This window comes from Periplaneta americana, chromosome 5 (genome assembly GCF_040183065.1).
Source record: "Periplaneta americana isolate PAMFEO1 chromosome 5, P.americana_PAMFEO1_priV1, whole genome shotgun sequence".
In the NCBI taxonomy this organism is placed as follows: Eukaryota; Metazoa; Arthropoda; class Insecta; order Blattodea; family Blattidae; genus Periplaneta; species Periplaneta americana.
In genome coordinates, this window is record NC_091121.1 from 66,423,484 (window position 1) to 66,450,536 (window position 27,053).

At 34.9% G+C, this 27,053-nt stretch overlaps 2 protein-coding genes across 6 annotated transcripts in view; both read left to right on the plus strand.

Moving 5' to 3' along the window:
- The first annotated feature begins 1,311 nt into the window (after positions 1 to 1,311).
- Positions 1,312 to 22,087, plus strand: LOC138699792 (lysosomal acid glucosylceramidase-like). 4 transcript variants are annotated; one of them, XM_069825948.1, is made up of 10 exons: positions 1,312 to 1,768; positions 2,751 to 2,948; positions 3,096 to 3,222; positions 7,158 to 7,311; positions 9,772 to 9,932; positions 10,557 to 10,791; positions 11,318 to 11,462; positions 12,893 to 12,972; positions 15,085 to 15,365; positions 17,501 to 22,087. In XM_069825948.1, the coding sequence occupies exons 1-10, from the start codon at positions 1,708 to 1,710 to the stop codon at positions 17,619 to 17,621; spliced, it is 1,563 nt and encodes a 520-aa protein (XP_069682049.1). In that variant the 5' UTR covers positions 1,312 to 1,707; the 3' UTR covers positions 17,622 to 22,087. The 4 variants fall into 4 exon arrangements, with proteins under 4 accessions (XP_069682049.1, XP_069682052.1, XP_069682053.1 ...); XM_069825951.1 differs by having other exon boundaries at positions 1,313 to 1,768; positions 2,751 to 2,800; XM_069825952.1 differs by lacking the exon at positions 1,312 to 1,768 and adding an exon at positions 1,956 to 2,359 and having other exon boundaries at positions 2,751 to 2,800.
- A 3,198-nt stretch (positions 22,088 to 25,285) lies between these two features.
- cyst (rho guanine nucleotide exchange factor 18 cysts) overlaps positions 25,286 to 27,053 on the plus strand; it is a 245,364-nt gene continuing 243,596 nt past the window's right edge. For both annotated transcript variants that reach the window (XM_069825944.1, XM_069825939.1), the window contains exons 1-2: positions 25,286 to 25,505; positions 26,865 to 26,944. Coding sequence is in view for 1 of the 2 variants with exons in the window: in XM_069825939.1 (XP_069682040.1) it covers positions 26,899 to 26,944 (46 nt within the window). In the remaining variant the exon portion in view is untranslated. The remainder of the gene's footprint in view (positions 25,506 to 26,864; positions 26,945 to 27,053) is intronic.

A 27,053-nucleotide genomic window follows, 5' to 3' on the forward strand; every position in this document is an offset into this window, starting at 1 on the left:
ATATAGTCCATATTGCTAAAGACCATTAATATAAATTTCTATAAAATCTCAAATAATCTAATGTTATATAATATATGAAAGAAAAGACCGAACACATTACTGGTCACCAGTTAGAAGTTTGGGTCTCAAAACGGAGTACAGGCTGTACTATGCATTTTGATTGTAATGTTCGGATTAATTCCGGTTTTGTCCCGATATACTTTCCCCTTGCAAAGAACAGTTATATTCCTTGATTTTGTAAAATAGCCACGAATTGAAGACTTGAAGAATCCAGACAAGCTGGGACTTGCAGCAACAAGAAACTTCTACATTACGACTGATGATATTACCATTGGAAAGTGGCATGTATTGCCTGCCATCATCTTTAATGATTGACTCTGTGAGTGCTAGAGTGTTACAACATTCCCAGTCATCAAGAACCATCCGAACACAAAAATCACTATTTTTTCCGGAGCTGTGATGGTAAAACGCTGTCACACCCCACTTCTAGCATAGACCAGCCTCCTATGGCGCACCTTGAGCAATGACTGTCAGTAAATTGGTCTACACAACTAGCTTCATAAGTTCATATGGGTGAATGATGAACAGTCAGGTAATACCCACTATTGGTAAAAATAATTGTTGATGGTGATATTACTTATTGTTACATTGATGCGTAAAAATTTTATTGTAAGACCAATATTTTTACGATATGATAATGGCAGAAGCTACTTTAAACATGTTCTTGAATACTACCTGTTATAAAAAAATTTCGCAAACTGAAAGTAAGATAATTTGCTTGGCACTGTTTATTAGATAGACTTTAAATACAGTATTGCTCATTTGTCTTGAGTTTCAAATTATCGTTATCTATTTGTGAGTTAAAATATAATAATTGAGAAGACTGGATGGAGGTAATATAATTTGCATAGCATTGTTTATTAGATGTAATTTAAATAATTGCTCGATTGCCTTGCATCACAAATTGTTGTTTAACCCTTAAATTGGGAAAACTTCATTTCTCACACTAGTTTATTAAATCGTGTCGGACTGTAAAGAAAACGCCTATCGCAATGTCAATATTTTATATTATGTCGTAATAGTATTGTGAAATTATAATTTTCCTACAATTTTTTTTTCTGTTGTACTATTAAAATTCTAGCATAGAGCCTATTAATCTGTTGTGTCCTTTAGGATACTTTGCGAATTTAATGTTTAAACAAGGAATATAGCATCTTAGTTACTTTTACCGCACAATTAGGAATTTTATTATCAATGTCACAATATAACGGTAACTGGTATCTGGTAGGTATGTGATGTGACGTAATTGATAGTTTGTACAACCCTGTTTTACGTATCATGAATGTGAATTGTGTTCATAACTTCATAATACGAAAGAATCAATACGCCGTTAGTAGAGATTTGTTCCATGCAGCAGGAGTATAAAGGAAGTGATTTAGTTTGGATTAACCGTAGATTGAATTATAAACGGTAAAATGGAATGAGTTGGGTGTGATATTAAATTATTTTCAGTCGTTAATAACATGACAAACATACTTGTACCGTTTCATCCAGTACTACAGTCAGCAACTAGGAATAACTGCAAGATGTATTTGTACGAAATGGAACCATAGCACATAGTAACGGAATAATAGCAAAGTGAAATTTTATTTTTTATCCGATTTTCAATTACAATAGCACAGTTTCTACAGTTTTATCAGGATAAATATGACGATGATTAAATTGTGTTATATTAGTGTCATTATATATTCTTCAACTTATTTAATAGGTGAGTGCAAGATATCAAATGAACTGACCAGGGATTTTCGTGTCTTCTGGAACCGATTTTACCCACCCCTTTTTCAAAATGTCTGTTTTCAAGTTTTTTTTTTAAATATATTGTTCTGTTATGGGAACTCTTACTTGCAGTTAAGATGTTGGGAATATTACATTATTTCAGTTACAGTTTAATACTTTTCTTTTGCACGTTTTTTTAATTTTATTTATAAATCTAAGTTATACATGGAAAAATTATTGTACTATTGCCTGTGCGTTTCTTAAAAACTAGAGGATTTATTCATGGCATATATCTTTATTCATTTTTAATATCACATGTTATGAATAATGTTGAACTGTATTCAGTTCAGTTAATATCTTACGTCTTAGTGCTCCTTTTGTAGGCTAATTTAGGACTGAAATGAAAGTTCTTAATCTGTCTCCTGCTAATCGTTTCACGTCATTCCAGGATTTTCCTACTCCTCTGCCCTCTCCCTCTATATGGAGCTATATGATGATCCAGAAATGACTATCCAAATTATACAGAATAAGATGTGTCTTTTCAAACAATAATTTATTGTTATCGGATGAAACTTGAATAGAGGTAAGCACCATGACGAGAAATATGAAATTATTGCTACTTCTTATCATATCCTTTGTAACCTTGTTTCAAATCTCTGCATACTGTAATCAGAGATAAAGTGGTGCTTACCCGTATTCAAGTATGACCTAGATTAATTACTACGTGATGTATGATTTAAAGTTATGACAATTTTAAATTTTATTTGCAGTCTTGTCTAAGTTTCATTTTAGTTTATTAATAGACGTAAATAGTCATTCCAAATATCATTGTATTATTAATTTGTAGGCTACATATCAAGTGCTTTGATGAGATGGGAAATTAATTGGTTTATTAATGCGTTGATTATCACTAATTTTCTGCTTTGATTGCAACTCAAGGAATTGATACATAGCCGAAACTGTTCTTTTTTCAGTAATTGCTGACAGTCCATGTGACCCTCGAGAATTTGGGGAAGGCAATGTGGTATGTGTTTGCAATAGAACTTACTGTGATACTATAAGTAAGGTTATACCATTGCCTGCAAACCAGTTTTGGAAATATTCAACCACTAAATCAGGTTTACGTTTTAATAAAACAATTGGATCATTTTTTAATACACCATGCACTGAAGGTAAGTTATAATACTTTCACACACAACATTAATTATAAAAAAAATACTTTACGTTCCGGTATCAAATTAGAAATGGCCTTCTTTCTCTTCTTGAATTAGCAACACTTAGGCCTACCATTTGTTCATGAATTTTCTTTATTCAAACAGGAGCACATTTCATGATAAATTCGTCAATAAAATACCAAGAGATTTCTGGTTTTGGAGGTGCTTTCACTGATGCTGCAGGAATCAATATAGACTCCTTAAGTTTAGAAACGAAAGAACATCTTATGAGGTAAGTAATTAATGATGGAGTAGGCCTAATTAACATACCGGTATACCAGTATTACCAAAAATATTTACAGTAGAATTGTGGTTCCCAAGTTAACGTTGAATAACATGTACAGGATTTTGAAGAGGAGTGTTTGAAGTAGGGAAAAACTTTTTTTTTCATCAAATAGTTCATAATAAACTTTTTAATAAACTATTTTTAATTGCAATATAGGTCCACCACTGTGTGGAGTAACGGTTAGCGCGTCTGGCTGTGAAATGAGCGGCCTGGGTTCAAATCCCGGTTGGGACAAGTTACCTGATTGGGGTTTTTTCCGGAGCTTTCCCTCAACCAGTTAAGCAGAATTGCTGGGTAACTTCCGGCTTTGCACCTGAGACTCATTTTGCCATCATTAATTCACGTATCATCATCATCATCATCATCATCATCATCATCCATACAATAGCCTAGGTTGAGTTCACGTTGTGGCATGCTGTACTTGTACAAGAACATGGCCATTCGGCTACCCAATCATTCATAGAATAGGAGTGGTAAGCACAATAACCCTCAGACTGCAGTGCAAGCCTTCAATCCCTCCTCGATACAAGGTTAAAAAAATTGCAATATATAGTAAAACAATACAAAGAAGCCTATACTTGGGATGGGGAAAAAAATAAATATTAGTTGTATAGGTACGTAACACACTTTGTAACTCGTTGATTTGTTCCCAAATGGACGGAGTATCATTTACGTTTTGGTTTAGTTATGGCTGCATTGACACTTTCTGCCCACTTTTTTTTTTCCTTCGATATTTTCACATTGATAGTTTGCTGTAAGTATCCAGCTTATCACTTGCTTACATCACACATGACATCACATTCAATACCACTTCAGGGTTATTGTCAATTCGCGGGTCAAAAAATTGACAGTGAAACCCTGCTTCAGAAGAGTTTGATGTAAATACATTGTTTATTAAAATTATTTTCCAGGTATTAGCGATCCTTTGATGTAATGTATAAATACATTATTTCAATATCGAGGGCATCATGCCAGAGGAGTGTGTCACCAAAACTGCAAATTTACAATAGAGCCTATAGCTAAATATGAAATTATTTTTACTGTCCTTATCTAGTTAACAAGGTAATTAATTCTTTGTCATGTCCATTGTAATTCTCTAACGATTGTTTTCAAACATAAATAGGTTCCATTAAAAATATTTCAGTAACGCAAAATTTGTTGATATGCCTTCCTGGCATGATGCCCTCGATATAATATATAAATACAACGTATTTACATATTATATCGAAGAGTTACTATGCCTGGAAAGTACGTCAAAAAGTTCCAAAATATGTTTTCTGATGTTTATCTATGAAATTTTGAAATTTAACAGTCCTGAATAATTAGATAAAGAATGGTGCGAGATGGACTGCGTGAAAAACCGTTTTTAATTAATCAGATAGAGGTGGAGCCAGACTGAATTGTAGTCAGGCAAAGTAATTATTTTATGCCTTCATGTTTATTTTAGAAACAGTGCATTCAATAGAACCAAGTACCAGCTGCTGAAGCTGCTAGTCATGTGAATTGCAGTTTACCGGTATTTATTTCTCAAATGCTTAAATTTACGTTTTATTATTAAGAGAGGGAAGTTTTAACTGGGTTGACTAAATTAAGTTAAGCATGTGCGGAACAGTCTGCATTCTGAATGTATGAGGGTGTTTCAAGAAGCAACAGCAAATTCACACTATTATACGAAGTAAACACATCAAGTATTTGAAACTCCCACGAAGGGAAGATATATGATTTGAGAAGGTATTGGCACTTCTAACAGATGGTAAGTTCTGTTGAATGGGAAGGACAATTTAAACAAGGTGACGGTGCCATTAACTGTGTGCACCATAGAAGAATAGCAAACAGTTATCAGATTTTTGTAGTTACAGGCTGTGAATCTTGGTGAAATTAATGTGGAAAGATACTGAAATAGCTACATTATCGAGAGGAGAGAGTACAATTCGATAGATGTGGGCATACGTCAATCTTTGATGAGCAATACTCTAGTCGTTCCAGTATGACACAACTAAAAATACTTTTTTTTTTATGATGGAATAAATAGTCGGTGCAATGGTATGAGAGATGTATTGAAAGGAGTGTAGATTATGTCGAAAATGATATATTACATATTATTTTTACCTCTAATGGTGGTTTATATTTAAAAAATTGAATTTGCTGTTACTTTCTGAAACACCCTCGTATAATGGTAGTTTATTATTATTAAGTGAATTGTTATCAATTATCACGAGGCACATTATATATAGATTGAAGTGAGATGGACCACGTGGAAAACCATGACATCCCTGGCATGTTACCCATAAATCTGCCCTTTTCATCCTATTGACCCTTAAATAACAACATTATTCAACATTAAAAACCTGCTGATCTTTCCTATTCGTTGTCAGTCTTTGTTACATTAATTTATGAATTCTCGCCAATGCGCTGATTGAATAATGTTGGACATTAAAATTAAAGTATGACAATATTTTGTAATAATAGTATATCGTATGTAAAGACTGAAGAAGAATTATACATAATAGGCCACTAAATACTAACTTGAACTGTATCCGAACTAACCTGATACAACATAATCTAGAAAAAATAATATACTTACTGAAAACCCATGCTTTACATCCAGTCAATATTTATATTTCGGGTATGACCACAAAAATTCTCATATTGTTCGATTTTGGGACACGAGATGGACTTACCTCGTGGACAGTGGAGGAATGGTAAGCTGTTGTCTCATTCAAGGACTTCTGGAAGTATGTTTGAAGGAAGAGTAACAAATTAGTAATTATATTTAAATAAAACTAAGCAATCTGAAATGTAAATATAGTAAAACCCCGATAAGACACTGTTCAAGGGACCAGGTGTAAAACACATATTAGGCTGGTATACTAATTGTGACTTATATACAGTATCTATTAGCATTTTTCTTTATTGAAATACATGATTCATGAAAGGTAATACAGTATTACTCCATTATTTAATTACTGTACTGTACGTCAAAGACATTTACAATATGTACTGTACTTAATTCTTTCGAAAAAAATAAGCCATTTATAGTTGTTTGCTGTGTGCGTGTTCTCCAAGTCCTCATGTTTTCCAAACTTCAGTTTCTGCGATTACATCCTCCTGACATCGCAGCTGTAGTGATTGAGTCGCGATTTTTTATTATCATTCTTAATGTCGATGATGGGATTCCTAATGCATCAGAGAGTTGTTTCTGAGTAAGAGTACTGTTTTCATCGTACTTTCGTAAGATTTCCAATTTTTCCGATACAGAAAGCGCTTTTCGTTTAACACTCATTGTAATCACATTCACGGACACTTCAATACACAAAAGGACAACAAACTGTCCAGCAAAAATTTCCATAATTTTATTATGGCCGAATGAGGAATGTTGTTTGAGAGAGAGGGTTAGCAAGAGGGTGAGGTATTGTAACTGTATGTAGGCTTTAACCACGCAGCTGAATCGAATAAGAGAGCGTAACAAGAGAGTGGGGTATACTAAGGTATGAAATATGAAGGTTTAAATGCGCAGGTAAAGGGTCGAATACCAATACTTTTCAGGTTAATGGCACCAGTGAGTTCAATGACCAAGATGTTTCATTGCTGTTACAGTACATTGCTGAAAATTACATCGAAAATATTCCACAAAAACAGCATATTATGCGGGACTTGAGCGCAACAAACATTAACAAAGTATTTTATAAAGGTGTTCTATATGAACTGTGCAGGGACCGGACAAAAAAAGCGTATTACACGGGATAGCGTAATAAGCGGGCGTGTCTTATCGAGGTTTTACTGTATTCGAAGATGTCTAGGATTTAACATATTCAAATTTATTGAACTGTTGTAAATATTATAATTATCTACTAGATACTAAACTTTCCCGTCCTTTATAGGTCTTATTTCTCAACAGATGGAATTGAATTCAATTTCGGTCGTGTCCCTATAGCTGGTTGTGACTTCTCAACACATACTTATACATATGATGATGTGCCAGGAGACACCAACTTCACACATTATAATTTAACACTAGAAGACTTCTTCTATAAAGTAAGTTTTAGCTATACCTGCTGCTAATCATCGTATTATATTGAAAAATAAGGCTTACATGAATTAAGCCCTTCCAGAGGAGATGAATGCAGCTCAGTATGCAGAATGCAGATGAATTGTTAAACAACACATATGCCTCTTATTTTTTAGTAATGCATACAAAGAAGTTATGTTTTTTTGTTTTTGTTACAAAGGTTAAGTGTTGTATTTCATTTACAAAAAGCAACTGGTTGATAAAAATAAATATTTTGTTCAACATGTGACATAATGTTGATGAGTTTGAAGAAATGTTTTTGCTTAATATTGGAAAATTGGATTTCATAAAGTATTTTATAAGAAAGCACACTAGTTTTCTGTTTCTCAAACAGATAAGAATTTTTCGTTATCTGAAAATGCATTTATTTTGTATGGTCTTCATCATTGTATATGCATTCTGTGATATGAGACTATAATAATCTTTGCTTTGTAATTTAATTATTTATCACTTTGCAGTATTACAGCTCAAATTTTGTAGAGCTGAGTGGTTTTAGCCCCCCCCCCCCCCCCGCCATTGCTTTCTGTTGTGTCTCTGAGTTTCTCCTCTTTCATTGTCTGTGGTTTAGTAATGATTAACTTTTTAATGTTTTGGATGGACTGCAGTTTAAATTTAAAAGTCTTGCATCTTAATACATGCAGAATGTCCTGAAACGATTACCCTGATTTCAGACGGTTATTGCTTTTCACTGATGTCACTAATTTCTGATTTTCCTTTGTAAGTGAGATGGTGCACTCTTAATGTTTTGATGGCTATGTGCTTCAATTTTCAATTTTGTCACTAGGAACATTGTAGCTACTGAATATATGAAATGGCTTCACTACAGGAAAAGGCACAGTGTGTACTGTACAAATTTCACGAACGGATCCCTGCGAGCCGACAAAACTTTAAGAATGCACCATATCACTTACAAAGGAAAATCAGAAATCAGTGACATCTGTGGAAAAAAATAACAGTTTGAAATCAGGGTAATCATTCGGGACACTGTCGACGTGGTTGGCGAGTTGGTATAGCGCTGGCCTTCTATGCCCAAGGTTGCGGGTTCAATCCTGGGCCAGGTCGATGGCATTTAAGTGTGCTTAAATGCGGCAGGCTCATGTCAGTAGATTTACTGGCATGTAAAAGAACTCCTGCGGGACAAAATTCCGGCACATCCGGCGACGCTGATATAACCTCTGCAGTTGCGAGTGTCATTAAATAAAACATAACATTTTAACATTTTTCGGGACACTCTGTATTCTTTAGAATGATGATGATAACGGTAATAGTAATAATAATAATAATAACAATAATTATTTATTTATTTACTAATATTTAATGTGCAGTACAACAGCCAGGGGCCAATAACGGTTCAGCACAAGACAATTCATTACAAAAACATTAACAATGATATAAATTACAATAAAAGTACATTGGAATTATTTAAAATAATGACAAAAAAGTAATGATAATTGAAAATTAAAGGATGGAATCATATAAATGAATATAATACAAATGATATAGAAGATGACGAGAATAATATTATAATACATATTTAAACAAAAGACATAAATTAATAGCTGACATAAAGCTCCAAAAAGTATACACTACACATTAAATGGATCCAAGTTCAATCCATGCAAACTTGCATATTTTATGCATCTGCAGACCAGAGAGAGAGATTTACAGTTTCTATTATAAAAAATTTTACGAAAGCTTAAACCCTTAGCAGGAATACAAAGACATATTGCTTAAGAAGAAGTCACAATCAATATTACCCTTAATGACTTTACAAAAAAATAAATGTATATATATATTTTGATGTATTAATGTATAAATGTTACATCGGCATAACTTTACTTTAATTTATCTTTTAACTTTAAATATTTATATTTTAACTTCAGCTAATGTACCTAATTGATACTCATTCTAAACCAATTCACATATTGATAAGCATAATATTGTGTGCACTTGAACACAATTAACAGTAATATTACAGCCATACATTGAATAATTTATCATGATTGTGTCTACACTGTATAATTTACCTACTATTGTTCCATGTATTAAGCATATTCCAATGAGTGGAATGAATAATCTGATGATGGCATTTAATGCTGAAAACGTTAATCATAATAAACATGTTATATAGTAATTAACACTATATTACTATTTGATAAACAAAGAGGTGGCCCATATATACTCATACCTATAGTTATTCCTGCTTATCGGTCAAATACTATCATCATTGTGAAAAAAAAAAAAAACAATTGTGAGCTTTACTGTATTAGTGTGTGTGTCCTACGGTTCAGAGAGGAAAACCATGAACTTGCATTGAGCATTGTATATTTCTGAGCTAGGTCAGAAACCATCAAGTATTAAAAAAATATATTTCATTTTCGAATTTTCCATTCAGGAATTTACATTGGTCCTCTTGTCTGTATTAGATCCCGCTCATCAAAGAAGCGCAGAAACTGAGTGAGCGGGGTATTCACCTGCTGGCTACTGCATGGACTGCTCCTCCATGGATGAAAACAAACGATGATTACTCTGGTTTCGGTTTCTTGAAAGAAGAGTATCACCAGGCATGGGCGGAATACCTTGTGAAGTGAGTACAAAATAGTTGTAAATGTTAAAAACTAACAATAATAATTACAACATCCAACATCCTCTGCTAGACATTAGACCTTAATCAACATTCTGGATTCACAAATCAGGGCACTGAAAAAAGTAGACAATTTAAAAGAGCTTGAAATGAAACATAAGCTATTCCTCATTGGGACAGAATCAGAAACAACTCTCTGATTCATTAGGAATTCTATCATTGACATTAAGGATGATAATAAAAAATCGCGACTCAATCACTGCAGCTGCGACATTGGGAGGATGTAAGCGCAGGAAAGTGAAGTGTGGTAAATATGAGAACTTGAACATGCACACAGCAAACAACTATAAATGACTTTTTTCGAAAGAATTAAGTACAGTACACATTGTAAATGTCTTTGACGTACAGTACACTAATTACATAATGGTGTAATACTGTATTACGTTTCATGAATCATGTATTTCAATAAAGAAAAATGCTAATAGATACTGTATATAAGTCAAAATTAGTATACCCGCCTAATACGCGATCCTGGTTAATACGCGGTCTCTTGAACAGTGTCTTATTGGGGTTTTACTGTATTTATACTTCTTGTGGCATACTGATGCATTTTTTCATGTTTTGCAGGTTTCTGGACGAATACAAAAAACAAGATGTAGAATTTTGGGGGATTTCAACTGGTAATGAACCAACAAATGGCATTATTCCTGTCAACAGATTTAATTCAATGGGCTGGAATCCATATACACAGAGAGATTGGATCAAAGAATATTTTGGCCCAGCCCTGAAAAAGTCACACTGCAATGTAAAACTTGTTGCAATTGATGATCAGCGCTTCATGCTACCCTGGTGGTTCAACATAGTAAGACCATGATGAATTTAAGTATTATCACACTGCTCTTTCCCTTCATATCCAGTTTTTCTATTTTGCTTACGCTTGCATAGTAATACAGTCGAACCAAAGAGGCCAGCATTCAATCTCACATATCTTGTTGTTAGACAAAATTACTGTGGGAAAGTTTCTCTGTATTTTACAAATACGTCATGTTCCCTAGCTATTTTCATTGTACCATTATTGATGTTATATTACCATCTTAGCCAATTTTTAAAGGAATCACTTGGTAAAGATTTGCTATTTGAATCTAATAGAAATATAGGCACGGGTAAACTTTGTGTGGGCCCTAACCCTGAAATTTGTTTCATCCCTGTTTACTTCTTTTATATTACCTTAATAAATAACATTAATTGCATACTGGTACTAAAGGATGTGAAATGCAGAAGCTTGTAATAAAATGGGTTACTTTCATTTTCAAAATAAATCATTGTTTATTCACTCTCAAGAGAATTTTTCTTTCTGCTCATAACCTTGCTATATTCTGTCTCTCTAGCTAATGGCAGATGAAAAAGTAGCAGAATATATAGATGGTATTGGAGTTCACTGGTATTGGGACTCATGGTTTCCCGCTAGTCTTTTGGACCGCACACATACCAACTTTCCCGACAAGTTTATTCTTGCAACTGAAGCTTCTGTTGGTAAGACATATTTTTATTTTCATGTACAGTTGTTGTTGTTTAGTCAGCTGTCCGAAGACAGGTCTGAACCTCACAAGTTATACCAAAAGGCACCACTTATGAGACAACTAGGCCAAGAGATAATGGAGTAGGATGGCCAGATCCTTTCCCCCTTTCATCCTTTCATGTACAAAATATATTGAAATTTATTCTCCAAAATCTTGCTTTCCGTGTAATGAAGCAAGTTTCTCTGCTTATTTACGAGAACTTTCAAGGTACATAAATTCTATATTTCTCCATAATCTTATTATTCTTCTACAACTAGTCATTCCACGCAACTCCTTGTTATACACGTAAGTTTAAGTATTGGGTAGTTGATGCACTATTGTGTAAATAAGTAAAATCATTTCAATCTGTAATAGTGTTGCATACATAGTCTCACTGGTTTTCTTCTTTGAACTCGTCACAATGAGACAGTAAAATATATATATATATATATATATATATATATATATATATATATATATATAGACACACACACACACACATATATACATACACCAGATGTTTCATAATTCAAAGGAAGAAATTTAAGGGGTTGTAGAGGCATCCTAGGTAAATAGCTTGAGTTAGGGAACTAGGGATCTGCGGGTTGAAACTTGCAGTTTATTGCCTTTGAGTTACGTAAAGAATATATCTGAAAGGCGATGTATATATCTAGAATAGTCACATTATTGCAAATGAAATTGCAAAACCACTAGTTTCAACTTACTTGCTTCTCAGCATAAGGCAATTTTGGTTCATGCATCATCTTTACTTGAGATTTTAACCTTCTCTGTTCCACATTCTTAATGAAATTTTGAGTAAATGTCTTAGGCCTGCCACTTTGCGGCCTATCTCCTACCAGCCTCACAAAATTGATGTTTCATCTAGTACAGCTTTTCCTTGCTTGGTAATGGAATATCAGAATAATTACAATGTCATAGATATCTCTGCAAACCTCTGATAAGATTTGCATGCAAGTCTTTTCTAATAAATAATGATATCTCTGATCAGGTGGAATATTAATTTTCAACTGACGACACAGTTCATTGACATTCCCAATTTCTTTCGAGTCAAGCAGCTTTTACGCAATTGGAATTGTGAATTAGTAATGAATCGTTAAACACTGAATGGGGGAGTTTATGAACATTGTGTCATAAAATAAACACATAAAAGATGTAGCATTACAGTCAAAAATGATTCAAACTACTGGTATCTTATATTTTAATGAAATAGCTTCAAATTATGGATCTCTGGAAGAATAGTTTTATTTATAGTGACTGTTTTATACCTAAATAGTACGTATTTAAATTATTGTTTACCTATTGTTACCTTTATTATTTTCTTTGTATATTTTCTGAGCCGTGCTCTAATGACATATAGTAACTTCATCGAAATATATGTTTCAGGAGACAAACCCTGGGATTTTGACAAAGTGAAACTCGGATCCTGGAAAAGAGGAGAATGGTACATGGAAGACATTTTGGAGGTAAATGGAATCGATAAGATCTTGAACTTCTTGTATGATTGGCTTATATTTCTTGCAATGCCCACTATTCTGTAAGTTTAAAAATACCATATGTAGTTTTAAAAAATACGTAGATATGTTACTGGAAAACAGTTCCCTTTCAATAGAGAATTTCCTTAAACAGAGAATTATAGTCTAGGAATTATGTAAATGCTTTTAGTGTGTTTATGTCCACAATTTTCAGGATTGTAGGGATTTCTTATTAAAAGAAAGGAAGTTAAAGTCTCTGTTCTGCTTCTTTTTGAGAAGAAAAAGAAGCATACATACATATTAATAAGTTATTATCATTCAAAAACTAGATAAAAAATTAATCAAACAGAAATTTTTGTTGCCTAATTGGCCAGTTTAACCGAAAATAATACAGAAAGCCACATAATTTGATAGTTAACACATTTATAAAAATATGTACAGACCCAGAAACAAAATTTGAGCCACCTGAATTTTGCAAGTTCTAGTTATAACATACTGCGCATATTTCTGGGTCTGTACATAAGTAAATTGGAATTTAGTCCATATTTAATAAAAATTTCAAACATGATAATTTACTAATGTATAGTAGTTAAACCTACAATCCCACTCTATAGCTGACATCCAACAAATATCTGTTTATGGCGCTTCTCCGTCATTAGAGTTGTATTTCTGTTTTCATCTGCCAAGCAAGAGTAGCTACTCGTAAATGCTGTAGAAACTAGAGACATACACTGATAAACAAATGAAAGGGCTACATTTCTGAAATACTATCATGTTATATTTATATAAACTGTATTCTTACAGTGTATAATTAGGAACATTAAATCCAGATGTTTGAGATGGGCAGGGCATGTAGCATGTATGGGTGAATCCAGAAATGCATATAGAGTGTTGGTTGGGAGGCCGAAGGTAGAAAGACCTTTGCAGAGGCATAGATGGGAGAATAATATTAAATTGGATTTGAAGGAGGTGGGATATGGTGGTAGAGATTGGATTAATCTTGCTCAGGATAGGGACCAATAGTGGGTTTATGTGAGGGCAGCAATGAACCTCTGGGTTCCTTAAAGGCCATAAGTAAATATGTAAGTATTTTTACAATGTATGAAACAAATCTCTATGTTTGACATATATTTCTAAGCACATCTTGCATGCCGAGTTGTATGCTTGTGTACTTTGTTACTTCAGTTACACTTCAGGTTTGGTGCTGTCAGAATGCGGCAATATGGCAATTGAATGTTGGTTGTGGGTTAAATGTTATTACTTGGAGGTGCACTATTAGAGTGTTGGCTTTTCATGCTCGTAACTCGAGTTCAAATTCTGGTTAGCGGAGTTAGCCAAGTTGAATTTGTGGTGGACAAAGATTGTGGTAGGTTTTTGTGGGATACTCCCAATCAACATAATCATATGGTGCTATGTAGTTCGTTTCCCACGATCTACCGAGGGCAACGCGTAAGGCAGCAAAAAGAATTACAGCTTTAGTGCGTATCTCCTATACTAAAAGCCAGGTTATGGACCAACTAAACAGGAAGTAGTTGGCAGGGCGAGAGGAAAGTGCGGGTTAGAGGGGTAGCCTGTGCAGTGATGACACGTTGAGTATGGAGGCGTGGAGGGGGGAAGGAGAACGGAGCTTTTCATTGGACCTCACGTGAAAATGTCGTCTGCTAACGAAAATCTGGCAACAGAATCACGGAAACAGTGTAGCCAAACTTCCCAGTTCATTTGCAGTACCACGTGCATTACGAGTCGCATTTCGTACCAGCGTCATTAGCTCGTGCTTTCTTAAAAACAGCAATTTTAATTACTAATATTATTGATAGTGTTATCGAGAACTATAGACAGTAATTATTTTAAACATATCGGTGACAAATGCTGAACATGCTTTGAATCTTGCGCCATTATGTGGCAATAGAGCTCAGAAAGAGAGCAACAGAACGTTGCTTCCGGTTTAGTCGGTTCATAACCTGGCTTTTAGTATAGATAGGGGACACTTGGGCGAATGACACAATGTCGATTTTCCACCATTGAATGAAAATAAATATTACTACTTGGAAATGTCTATATATATACATTACTGACTTGTGTATGTGTCTTTCTTGTTTGCAGGATCTGAACCACTGGGTGACGGGTTGGATTGATTGGAATTTGGCCCTCAATCCTCGAGGTGGTCCAAATTGGGCCAACAATTTTGTGGATGCTGCAGTTATTGTTAATAGCACAGCCAATGAGTTTTATAAACAGCCGATGTTTTATGCATTGGGACACTTTTCTAAATTCGTCCCAGAAGGTTCAGTTCGTATTGGGCTATACCCTCAAGAAGCAAACAGCGTTTCTGCCATTGCCTTCCACACCCCCGATAATGCTGTGGTTATTGTTTTATATAATAGGTGAGTATCTGTTATTTTAGTGAGCCAATAGTGAAGTAGAATTTTTTTTTTTTGCTCTTTCTTCACCTTTCGTGGAGACAATCTAAATTACTCTTATAGCATACTTCAGCTTACTGTTTTGCCTCAGCTTTCACCCCATCCACAGGAATTGAATGGACAGCTTAGAGATAAATATAAACTTACATAAATTTACTAGTTTAATTCCCTCTAAATCTTCAGAAGTCAGTGAAGAATTCAATTGAATTTGCACTTGGTCTCACCCAGTTCAGAACATTGGAACAGAATTTGCTTCCTTTTCATATAGTCTACACATGGAATCTTGTGTGATGTCCAGTGACCTACACTGTATTTATACTTCATGTTTAGAAAAATGAGAGAATGAATTACAGGTGAAAGGTAGGTCCATTTAAAGTTGGAATTAAAACATCGACCAACTTGTGACATTTGAAGGCATGCAAGGGTTTTTCTGGGGATGTTGCCATGGAAACCCATGGATGTCTTCAAATGTCACAAGTTGGATAATGTTTTAATTTTACTGTATATATGCTCATTTAGCTACCTCCAAAATTGAATTTTGACATCGGCAATGAACGACGAGTAAATTTTCTCATAGAGGACCAAGATCAACAAGCTGACTGTTGGCTTCACATCCACATTCCTCAGCAGAGGTGAACGCTTATCCAACCAGTATGGAGGTAATGTATGGTCAACTTGTTTATTCCTCCAGCTGTTTGCTACTCATTGTAACTTTCCAAATTCATTACAATGCTGGATGGGTAGTGGTCGAGATTTCATGAGAAAATTTCTTCTACCATGTATTCCACATCGCTAGTCCGAGGCATGATGCCTTAGACCACAGCAAGGGCAGGATTTTTTTACATATCATAAATGTACCCACATGAGTTTCTCAACTTTATTTTCCTTCTAAGTGAAGCCATGCTAAGGATTTTTGTTGCCTTCAGCCGGATTTGAACTTGCTGAGGACGACTAATAAAAGTAGAAATCCTTTAGTTCAGTTTAATATAGTATGTTGCAGCCTTTTGCTGGTGATTCAGCTACATTACATGACCGTGAGTTTTCCAGTTTTATTGTGTAAGATCTGATCTTAGAAGTTAAGTCTACTATACAGTAGCACACTCATAATGTTTCTAAATTCAAGTTACTATTCAGATTATTGTTACGTGTCAGAAATAGTCACTGTTCTAGATTGGATTCTATTGAATAGTCATGTCTTTAAGTTAAGGTCATCATGATTTGAAGCTGAGGTTTTGGTTCACTCACTAAGATTTGTAATGCTGTCTGAGGTTTTTTGTGGTTCCTTCGTGATCATATTGTAAGCATCTAATGATGTCCACTGCTGTGGAGTAATGGTTAACCTTCTTGACCATGAAATGAGCGGGCCTGGGTTCAAAGCCTGATCGGAACAAATTACCAGGTTGGGTTTTTTCTGAGGTTTTCCCTCAACTACTCGAACCAGAATTGCTGGGTAACTTTCGGCGTTGGACCTCGGACTCATTTCACCTTCATTAGTATCATTTCATTAATCATCTTAATAGTTTACAGGTCGATCAGGAGAACAAGGCAGACGTGGTTCCAGGATCTGCCTATAGGCGACATCTGTCTGCGGGAGCTTCACATGTTTAGCGAAGCTGCAGGAACTTTAATAAGTGGACTGTGGGTGATCAGGGGATTGTAGCTCCCTTGGATAGATGGCGCCTTAGTGAGTCGTGGAATCGATGCCGACATGTTCTTCTGGTTGAGGATGCAGCAAGATTCAGGCACATGAATTGCGAACAGATGCCATTTATCTGAGGAGGACAGGTTGCACAATAAGCCTAAGGCTGCGGTGCTTGCCTGTGGGCCCTCCTCCGAAGGAAAAGAAAAAGCATCTAATGATACTCATTTCACTAAGACAAATAATCTTTGTAGGTGAATGCAGAGTTACTAAACACTAAATAATAAATGTCATTACCGCAATTAATGAAATAAAAGAAAGAGATGATGGTGGTGGTGAGGAGGAGGACGGGAGAAAGAGAGAGAGAGATTAAGAAAAGTTGAAATTAGAATACTGATATGTGCGCATTGTATTACAATTTTATTTGACTGTCAAATTACATTATTTCTTTTACTTGCAGGAGAAACTCTGAGAGGAAAGTTACTATAACGGACTCAGCTACAAGGCACATCAACTTAGTTATACCAAAGCGTTCATTCCATACAATAATATACTGGAAAGAATCCAGTCCAGCGACGTAACTGTAACTCAGTACTGGGATCCCTTATCCTCTTCGTACAGGAAGTACACAGATACTTGACCATGTGATGTGAGCACAATCTCTTTGTGTCGGATCAGCATGGTGGCAGCCAGTCCATAAGCCAAGCAAGGAATGCCTATGAGCAGCAAATGTATTACAATCAAAGTATTTTCTGTTTTTAACACTGTTTTAGTAATGGGTGCTCTTATTTGATTAAGAACTTTATTTTAATAAAATGGACTATTTATATATAAAACTGAACTAGAAAGTAATGCAGTAGCGAACAGAGTGACTGGTTATTGTGGATGATGTTTTAAAGGAAAGAGGAGAAACAAACATTGGTCTGTTTTAAGACCTGCAAATAACCAGGGAACAAATAGTGCCTAGTCATTTTTAGTTTGAAAACAATACTTCTAAGTACACTTTTTGTTATTAAGCTGGAAGTGAAAAGCAGCTTTATTAATTTATTTCTTAAAATGTTTTATGGAATGTAAATTGATGCTTACGTTCTTAGAGCAGCCTTCATTCACAATAATTGCTTAAATCCTATTTGAGACGATAATTGATGATACAAATTATCAGTTACATTTGAAATTCCATAGACAGTGAATTTTACAATACTGTTTATTAAATTGAAGGAAATTACATATATCAAATAATTCTTTCATCTTTTACCTAAGAGAGGTTAAAATCGTTTGTCTCTGCACATGTAGAGAATAAGCATTTAAGTTCTCAAGTATTTTAAATAAAAATATTATGTAAAATAATGATGTTTTAATTAGGAAACTTTTATGATCTTTACTGTGACATTAGAAGAAACTCCATTCCTCTCATGGCCGTCAATTTTCAAATTATTTTTTTTTTAATTTATTGAGTATGCCTCAAATAGTGTAACTCATGTGTGGGGGCTATACAAGAACACATATGTTGTACAATGTAAGTTAAAAAGTCATTAAACTACAGTCTGTGGAAAACATACAATATCTTAAGAATTAAAGAAAAAAAAGCAAATAAGAACAAACAGTAAGGTAACGTAAAGTTTTGGGTAGAAAGAATAAAAAGTTTGAAACCATGAAATAAATAAATCAACTGAGAATTAAAGTAAATAATCTTCCCAAAAACGTCTCTTTAAACAATTATTCTTAAAACGCCTGGAATTTGGTAAAAAACTGTATTCCAAATGAAGTTGGTTAAAAGTTGTTATTAAAAAATGTTTAATCCCTTTCGTCCCATAAGTTACTGAGCCATGCTGAGAAAAAAATACATAATCTTTTTTTCTTGTTAAATAAGTACTGTATGTAACGTATATCTTTATTAAACTCAAATATAATATTGCTATTGTTAATAACTTTGTACATGAAAATAGCAGCACCAAATTTTATAATTAATTCAACTGGTAGAACAAAAGGAAATTGAGATAGATGTTAAACTGGAGTCAAATAATGAAAATCTAATAGATTTCTTAAATCTCTATTTTGAATAATTTGTGAAGGTAATGTTTATATAAAGCAACACATTTGTATTTTGTGGCTCAAAAATAACTATAAAATCAATTCAGTTGGTGCACAGTGAATATGTAATATGATTAAGAAAATGCAAAATTCAAGAAAAAAAAAAAAGCGTGTAAATGGCAAAAAAAAAAAAAAAAAAAAGAAGTAAAATATAATAAATAAGAGTTAAAGTCTTTATAATCTTGCAAAAAAAAACTTTAAAATCAAAATGTGGAATTGCATGAAATTAAAATTTGGAGAAACTACTTGATCCAAATTTAATTCCTGATTATCCCAGAAGTTTAACTGTCTCAAGCTTCAGATAAATTATTGACCGTAATTGCCTTGCAAATACGATTTATATACATTTACTTTCAGAATTCTTATGTATTCGTATTGTTTTTTGTAATGAACCAGAATAAATGGATGCAGTACATATAAGTATTTGGTGAAGCTCTGGAAACCAATATTAGGATACAACACAGCAAATAACTTAATTACAGTGGCGGATCCAGCATTTTGAATCTGACAAGGCATTTGAAAGAGCAGTAGGTCCCTCAGGCAGATGGCGTCATTGTGAATCAAGGTATTTACGATGTCACGATCTTCAGATTAATATGGAATGCAGCAAGACGTAGTACGTGATTTGCGAACAATGCCAGTGATTTGAGGAAGCAGCAAAACATCAACAGGGTGTTGGGTGGAGCATTCCTGTTCATGCAGACTCTGTCAGAACTGGATGCTGTAGCTAAATCGATAAGATGGCACCAAACAGTGAATCACGTATTCATAGGAATGCAGTCCTAAGGACTCCAACAATCATCCCACAATATAAGAAGGTTGCATAGTAACCTTTAGGCGAGGTGCTAGCCTTCGGCCCCCCTCAAACAATAAAAACAAAACAGCAATAGAAAAAGTCCAATGTTACCTCGTCTTATCAATACGAGTACACTAGTGCTTTCTTCCTCTTTAGATCAAGATTTAGCCGCACTCTCAAGATATATGTTGAATAGGCGGAGGGGCAAAAGGATAGATATGGATTAAATTTGAGTGAGTACTAACTTACTGAAGTCCCCTTGTTGGTGCCACCCTTTCTTAATTCTTACACAACAAGATATTGAATACTAGCTAATTTTTATAACACGAAAACTTACCTAGGTTGACTACTTTTATGAAACGAAAGAATCTATCTTCTATGGTTAAGTCTTGATGCAGTCTTTTTGAGCAATGATACTTGATGTAAGGATAACAGCCTGTTCGGAGAACGTGGTAATTGCTGTTTCCCACTTTCCAATTGAAATGAGACCATCCCCATTGATCATCCAACACACTGCTGTATTTGACGAAGTAAGACGTCCATGGGGGCTCACCACATTGGTTCAAGTAGCATGATAACACTTCTGATGCTGCAGGTCTCTCACTTTTATTTGATATAAATTGTTTTGCTGATGTTAATTTAAGGTGTTTAGTGGCTTGTTTCCACATCACCTATTTTATCTCAGATTGACAGTTTCTTGAACTCCTTATCTTGAAAGAATTTCTTGATTTTTAATTACCATCTGATAAAACGAAGTATAAGTAGAAAATGTTAATTGTGTTACGATTTGGGAGCAATTACGCAAACAACATCGAAACTAGTCAATCAGGTAACATAACATCAAAATGTATAATGTTAACACAGTGAAGAGTTATTTAAATAACTTAATAGTTCATCACTGAAAATAATTAGGCCTATAACACGTATCATTGTGTTAAATGCCAATAGTTTATATTTGTTTAACTATTACAAAAAACTCAGTAATAACAATTTTATGGCAAATATTTAAATGTAGAGTTGTCAAAAAAAAAAGTGACCACACTTGTGAGCAGCGAATATATTCTAAGTTCACTTCGGATCATGGTGATGTTACATGATGTATGCTTGTAGATGCGCACTTGAAGCAGTTTTGGAACATTGGTGTTTAAGCAGGAGTCATTCGATATCTGCATTTTGTAGAGTAATGATAGAGTGCTCGCTTAATGATTTAAAGGTTGTGACTTCGAGCCTTGTTCAAGTTATTTTACTTTGTTATCGTTCATTAGCGATATAAAGAATATTCATGTTATCATTCTTTAACAATATAAATAATATTTAAGTTATCATTTATATTCTGGTCCACACCTGTGGAGTAACGGTCAGCGCGTCTGGCCGCGAAACCAGGTGGCCCAGGTTCGAATCCCAGTCGGGGCAAGTCACTTGGTTGAGGTTTTTTCCGGGGTTTTCCCTCAACCCAATACGGGCAAATGCTGGGTAACTTTCCGTGCTGGACCCCGGACTCATTTCACTGGCATTATCACCTTCATATCATTCAGACGCTAAATAACCTAGATGTTGATACAGCGTCGTAAAATAACCCAAGAAAATAAAAAAAAAAATTAATATTCTGTTATCATTCTTTAGCGATATAAATAATATAAATTTAATGTTAGGTTTGGAACAGTACAGCTGCATAATACTACTGTTAGTTTTTTCTTATATTATTACATTATACTATCCTGCTAACACAATAAAATGAAAAGGAGTGACGAGGATTTGAACCTGAGATGTTGACATCTAAATTTCGATGTTCTTCCGACTGAGCTACGGAATTTACTCTTATTGATGTAATGCAAAGCATTTTCCGAAACCCTACAACTTTACTTTAATTTAGATTATATTCTGAATATTTAATAATGATATAAAAAGGCTACATTTATGACAATAATATTTGTAGTTGTAGTAGCAGTTGCAGCAGCAATGATTAAGGATGTTTTGTGTGGTTACAGTTCAATGCAGGTCTTTTGAAAACAAATTACGACTCTGAGGTCGAGATTATGAATTATATTTTTTTAACTGTGGAATTTATGTCTGCAAATGATATAGTTATTAATAAGACTCTAACATGTACTTATATTATTATTTTCTAATTGAAAAATATATATTTTTTATCAAAGTGAATGCTTTGCCATTATTTTAAGACCTAGGCTCCACAAATAGGTGCAGGAACGAAAGGAAGTATAATACGGGCTGTGATTCATCTTAGTTTTTCGGCATCCGAGGCAGGTAGATGTTTCCACATTTCAGAAAGGACAGCTCGAAGATGGGTGCAAAATTATCGAAGTTCGGCAATTTTTTACCAAAAAGCTGAGAGTGGTAGAAGGAAAATTTCAACACCATAACAGGATGCCAGATTAGTATTAGAGGTTGAAAAGAATACCTTTCATACCGCTGCTACTTTGAAGGCAGTTGTTAATTTTCCTGGCCACGACCAGACCATGAGAAATCATTTAAGAGCCGCCAATTTGAGATCTCGACGTGCCATTCCTAGGGAAATTCATAAGGAGGAGCATATAGAAGGATGTTTAGTCTTTGCAGTGGGAAATGTGATCGGGATTGGAAAAGGATAATCTTGTCTGTTGAAGTCACCTTTTCTACTACAAAGAAAGGATTGTATATCATCCTTCTGACACAGATATGCTGCCATTCGTTTCTGCAGTGGTAGTGTCGTGTTGGGGATGGATTTCTCGTCGTGGAGTGGGCACAATCCATCATATTTGCTGGAAATTGAATCAGCAGAAATATCAATGGTTGCTGGAACGCTATATGGTTCTTTATGCTAAGTTATATTTTGCTGGAATTCTTCAATGTGAAAAAATTGTCCCAATCCCCCTCCAAGATGTCCTGATAATTTGTGGAAGCTCGTCCAGGATGTCGGGATGCCATGGCTGAGAACACTTGCTATTTGAAAAGACTAGTCGATTCCATGCCCACTCGACTGCAAGATGTGATCGAGATGGGAGGAAGATGGACTAAATATTGAATAGTGACTTTTTGTTTTGTATTTTTTTTTTTGTGACTTTCTGTTTTATTTTTTTTATTTTATTTTTTTTTTAAATTTTGTTTGAATTTTCTAAAGCAGACACCAGTAAATTTGTTTTGTTTATGCCACGAAAGATATTTTTGTTGAGAATAAAATCTTTCTTTCTTTCCATTTGCAGCCATAATGTCATAATAAATATGTAATGATAAAATCATAGCATAATACATTCATGAACCTGATGTTAATTACTAAAACATTTATAAAAGAGTCCACACCTGTGGAGTAACGGTCAGCGTATCTGGCCGCGAAACCAGGTGGCCCGGGTTCGAATCCCAGTCGGGGCAAGTTACCTGGTTGAGGTTTTTTCCGGGGTTTTTCCTCAACCCAATACGAGCAAATGCTGGGTAACTTTCGGTGCTGGACCCCAGACTCATTTCACCAGCATTATCACCTTCATAACATTCAGACGCTAAATAACCTAGATGTTGATACAGCGTCGTAAAATAACCCAATAAAAACAAAATTTATAAAAGAGACAGGAGCAATTATATATTCTCTCTCTCTTAAAAACAGAAAAACATAAAAAGCACTAGGTTGTGTTTGAATGCACGACCTCATGAATCCCGGAATGCTATAGCTACGCTACAATATTAACATGCAGAATACTAATTTCAATTATAACTGTAGATATCAGGCCACGTGGTCCAAGAACATGTAACATCACCTGTCTCTGAATTGTAGCGAAGATACACGAAGGGAACTTATGTTCTAGAGAGCAATGACTTTGGGGGGGGGGGGGGGGAGACAGTCAATTTTTTTTCAGTCCTGTTAATCAGATCTGTGTAAATTGTGAGAACGTACATATCATTTGTTTTCGTTTAACTACTTACGAAATTTAAAATGCCACAGAGTACCTATTACACTTTTATACTTAAAATAAACATATTGTATGTAGAGTGTCAGTAATAATTTCCTGTTCGATTTTAAGAGCAGTGAAATGACGCCTCTTCATAAAAAAATGTAACATTATCTGTATTATTTTAACATGCTAATATTTTAATGTTAGATTATAACAGAAGTATAGCCAATTGATAGGCCTAACGAGGGAGGAATAGAGAAAGGTAATATTTAGATGATCATTATCGATCATTAGCAAATACCTTTCAGACCCACCCTAACTTCCGAAAAACCACCACAATCTTCCAATTTGGCAACAAAACGTATGCTGAATGACATTTACCAGGGTCGTAGCAATGGTTGGACGTGAGCAATTCCTACCGATACAAAACATTCAATTATGAAGTAATAGGCCTACTGAAAGCTGTTAATATCAAATTAATAAATTAAGAATTGGAGAAGATTATAATCACTAATTATTTCGTGAATTGATTAGTTTTTATTAAAATCGAATGTTCCACATAACCTCAATTTAAATTATAACTACTGCAAGCAGCCATTTATAAATGGAAATACTATTAGTCAAAGAGTACATTACGTCGTTCATTTATTTACAAATAGGTACTGTCAGAAGGCTCTGGTACTGTACATAAATTTAAATTGCCACAATTCTGACGAACGTGCATGTTTCATCCCTGATCACCATATGATCAGGGGTTTTATTCAATCCCAAATTCGAATATGGACCATAATAGTCTTTATTAAACACACTGTGTAAAACTTTTTTAGTCATTTTTATTTGTTCTGGAGGCCTGGAGCAGAGTGAGGTTGATTGCGGAATGATGATAATTGTGAGAGGAAACGGGAGGACCCAGAGAAAAATCCCTTACACCCGCTTTGTCCACCACAAATTCCTTTGTGATTCAGAAGGGGATCGAACCACTGTTATAGTAATGATGTACTTTACGATGGCAATGATCGAACCCGGATCGCCAAGGAGGAAGGCAGAGATGCTAACCACTCCACCACGGGCGAGGAATGTAGACCATAATGAAACCTAGTGCAATTTCAGAATAGACCCACTGACAGGAGACTGCCAGGAATACAGGGTCGGAGTCGTTCAATGACTCCCGCTCCGTTTGTGGAATCGTTTACTGAGAGTCGTTCAAAAGAGCGGAACAGTACCCTTCATTTTTCTCACACAGTGAATACTGGAGGGAGGCATTGTTGTATGTTGTACAGCTGATAGAGTTGTGGAGTGGAGTGTTGTGAGAGAGTCATGAACTCATGAGCAACGAACGTTGCCTTGCCCTCCCAAGAGTGGGGAGAGAGATGTGATAAACGACTCGCTCTCTTGTAAGGAGCGAGTGGAGAGCTGCTCCAGAGGGGGAGTCGTTCATTCGAAACGACTCGTTCATGAGCGACCCATCACTCCCAGGAAATGCAGCCATTTGTTTATAAACTGTGGTAAATTCACTGGAATTTGAGTGTGACATCATGTCCGATTTCCATAATGGTAGATGTGTAACAAGTGTTTCGAAGGAAATAACCAAAATTTCGTGATTGCCGGTGTATTATGATAGTGGCGTGTTTGCTGCGTTTCCAGGAAGAGGCTTGTATTGTTTAAGAACTTTTTCTGTCAAGACTCTGGTCTTACACGTAAGTTGCAATGCTTTCTTATTCAATGTAGGGTAAAACCAACGAATAATGGTTTCTCCAGGATGACGTTTATCTTCCACATGCCCTGATTATAGGCCTATTTAAGTTTCTGTTTGTGCACATTTATTGCCTGTTGAAGTTAATAATAATAATGTGCTAAACAGAATTATGCTGTATTTATACTTGTCAAAAAGGTAAACAAGACTTTTACCGTCTTTTCCCATATTGCTGTAGTGGTGGTTTATGCTAGACCCTCAAAGTAAGATGTTTATGTTAGACTGTCAAACGTAGGATGGTTTGTGTTATACGCTCAAACGTAAGAATGCATTCCATTTCATGATATAGGCTAGGTAAGTATGGACTTCATAGGTATAAGCTCTCTCTCTCTATATATATGTGTGTGCAAAATTCACTTAATTGTAGGCTATATATTTCACACTAAATTCTACTAACCAACAATGCGCAGCACGCTATATACCCTCCAGTATTCACTGTGTGGGAAAAAGGGAAGGTAGGGCAACAAGGCAATTCTCGGTTGAGAGTCAAATGCCTCAATGATGTCTTTCATGTCTAGCCCCTTGTATATCATGTTGGTAAAGTGGAAGAAGGTAGCGTGCTCAAACTAAATTGGGTATATTATTGTGCAAAGTAAAGCAGAACTTTTGAAAGGTTGAGACCAGCAGTTTAAAATTAAAAATTGTAGGTGGGTCAGACGATGGTTATGACAGCATTAATGGTGATAATTGTGAATTGGGGATGATATGATAGTGACAATGGTAAAGCTAGTGGCGTTGTCAGTAATAATAATAATAATAATAATAATAATAATAATAATACTTTTTGGTGATTTGGTAATGTTAGTTATTGACTTTCACTTGTATTGCAAACTCTCAAAATGGCACTAAATAGAAAACAGTGAATAGCAATATCTTGACTCATGGTTCGATCACCTTAAAACGATAGAAAAAAAAAATTTGGGCGCGCTTCCATACAGGGGCAGTGGCATTTCTCTAAGGTTAGGGCCCAGTTTAGGTGTGTGTATTAATCGAAAAAAAATGTCATATAAACATGCGTCCTATTCTCAATATTTTTAGCCCCTAATTTTCGATTAATACACACACATCTAAACTGGGCTCTAACCTTAGAGAAATGCCGCTGCCCCTGTACGGAGGCGCGCCCGAAAGGGGCAAGTATTCCTATGATATGGAAAATGTGTCACTAACGAGAAACTTGAGCTTTGTCAGCTGTGCAGAGGAGGGTACAGTGGTTTAGAAAGGTTCATTAACAATTTTCAGTATTTTTGCGTTTATTGCATTTGAAGTACATTGTGACATTGAAATTTTTTTCTCTTTTCCAAAGGTTGGATATTGAGATGACTGTAACATGAACAAAAATGGATAAACACATAGAAGAAACAAGATTGGCACCCTTCTCATCAGGTAGGATAATGGCTACATTTTTGAAATGTTATCATTGTTACTTCTATTTGATAATGGTGACAGTGGAAATGGTGTTGGTTATGGTTTCTTTTTTTATAGTTATTATCAT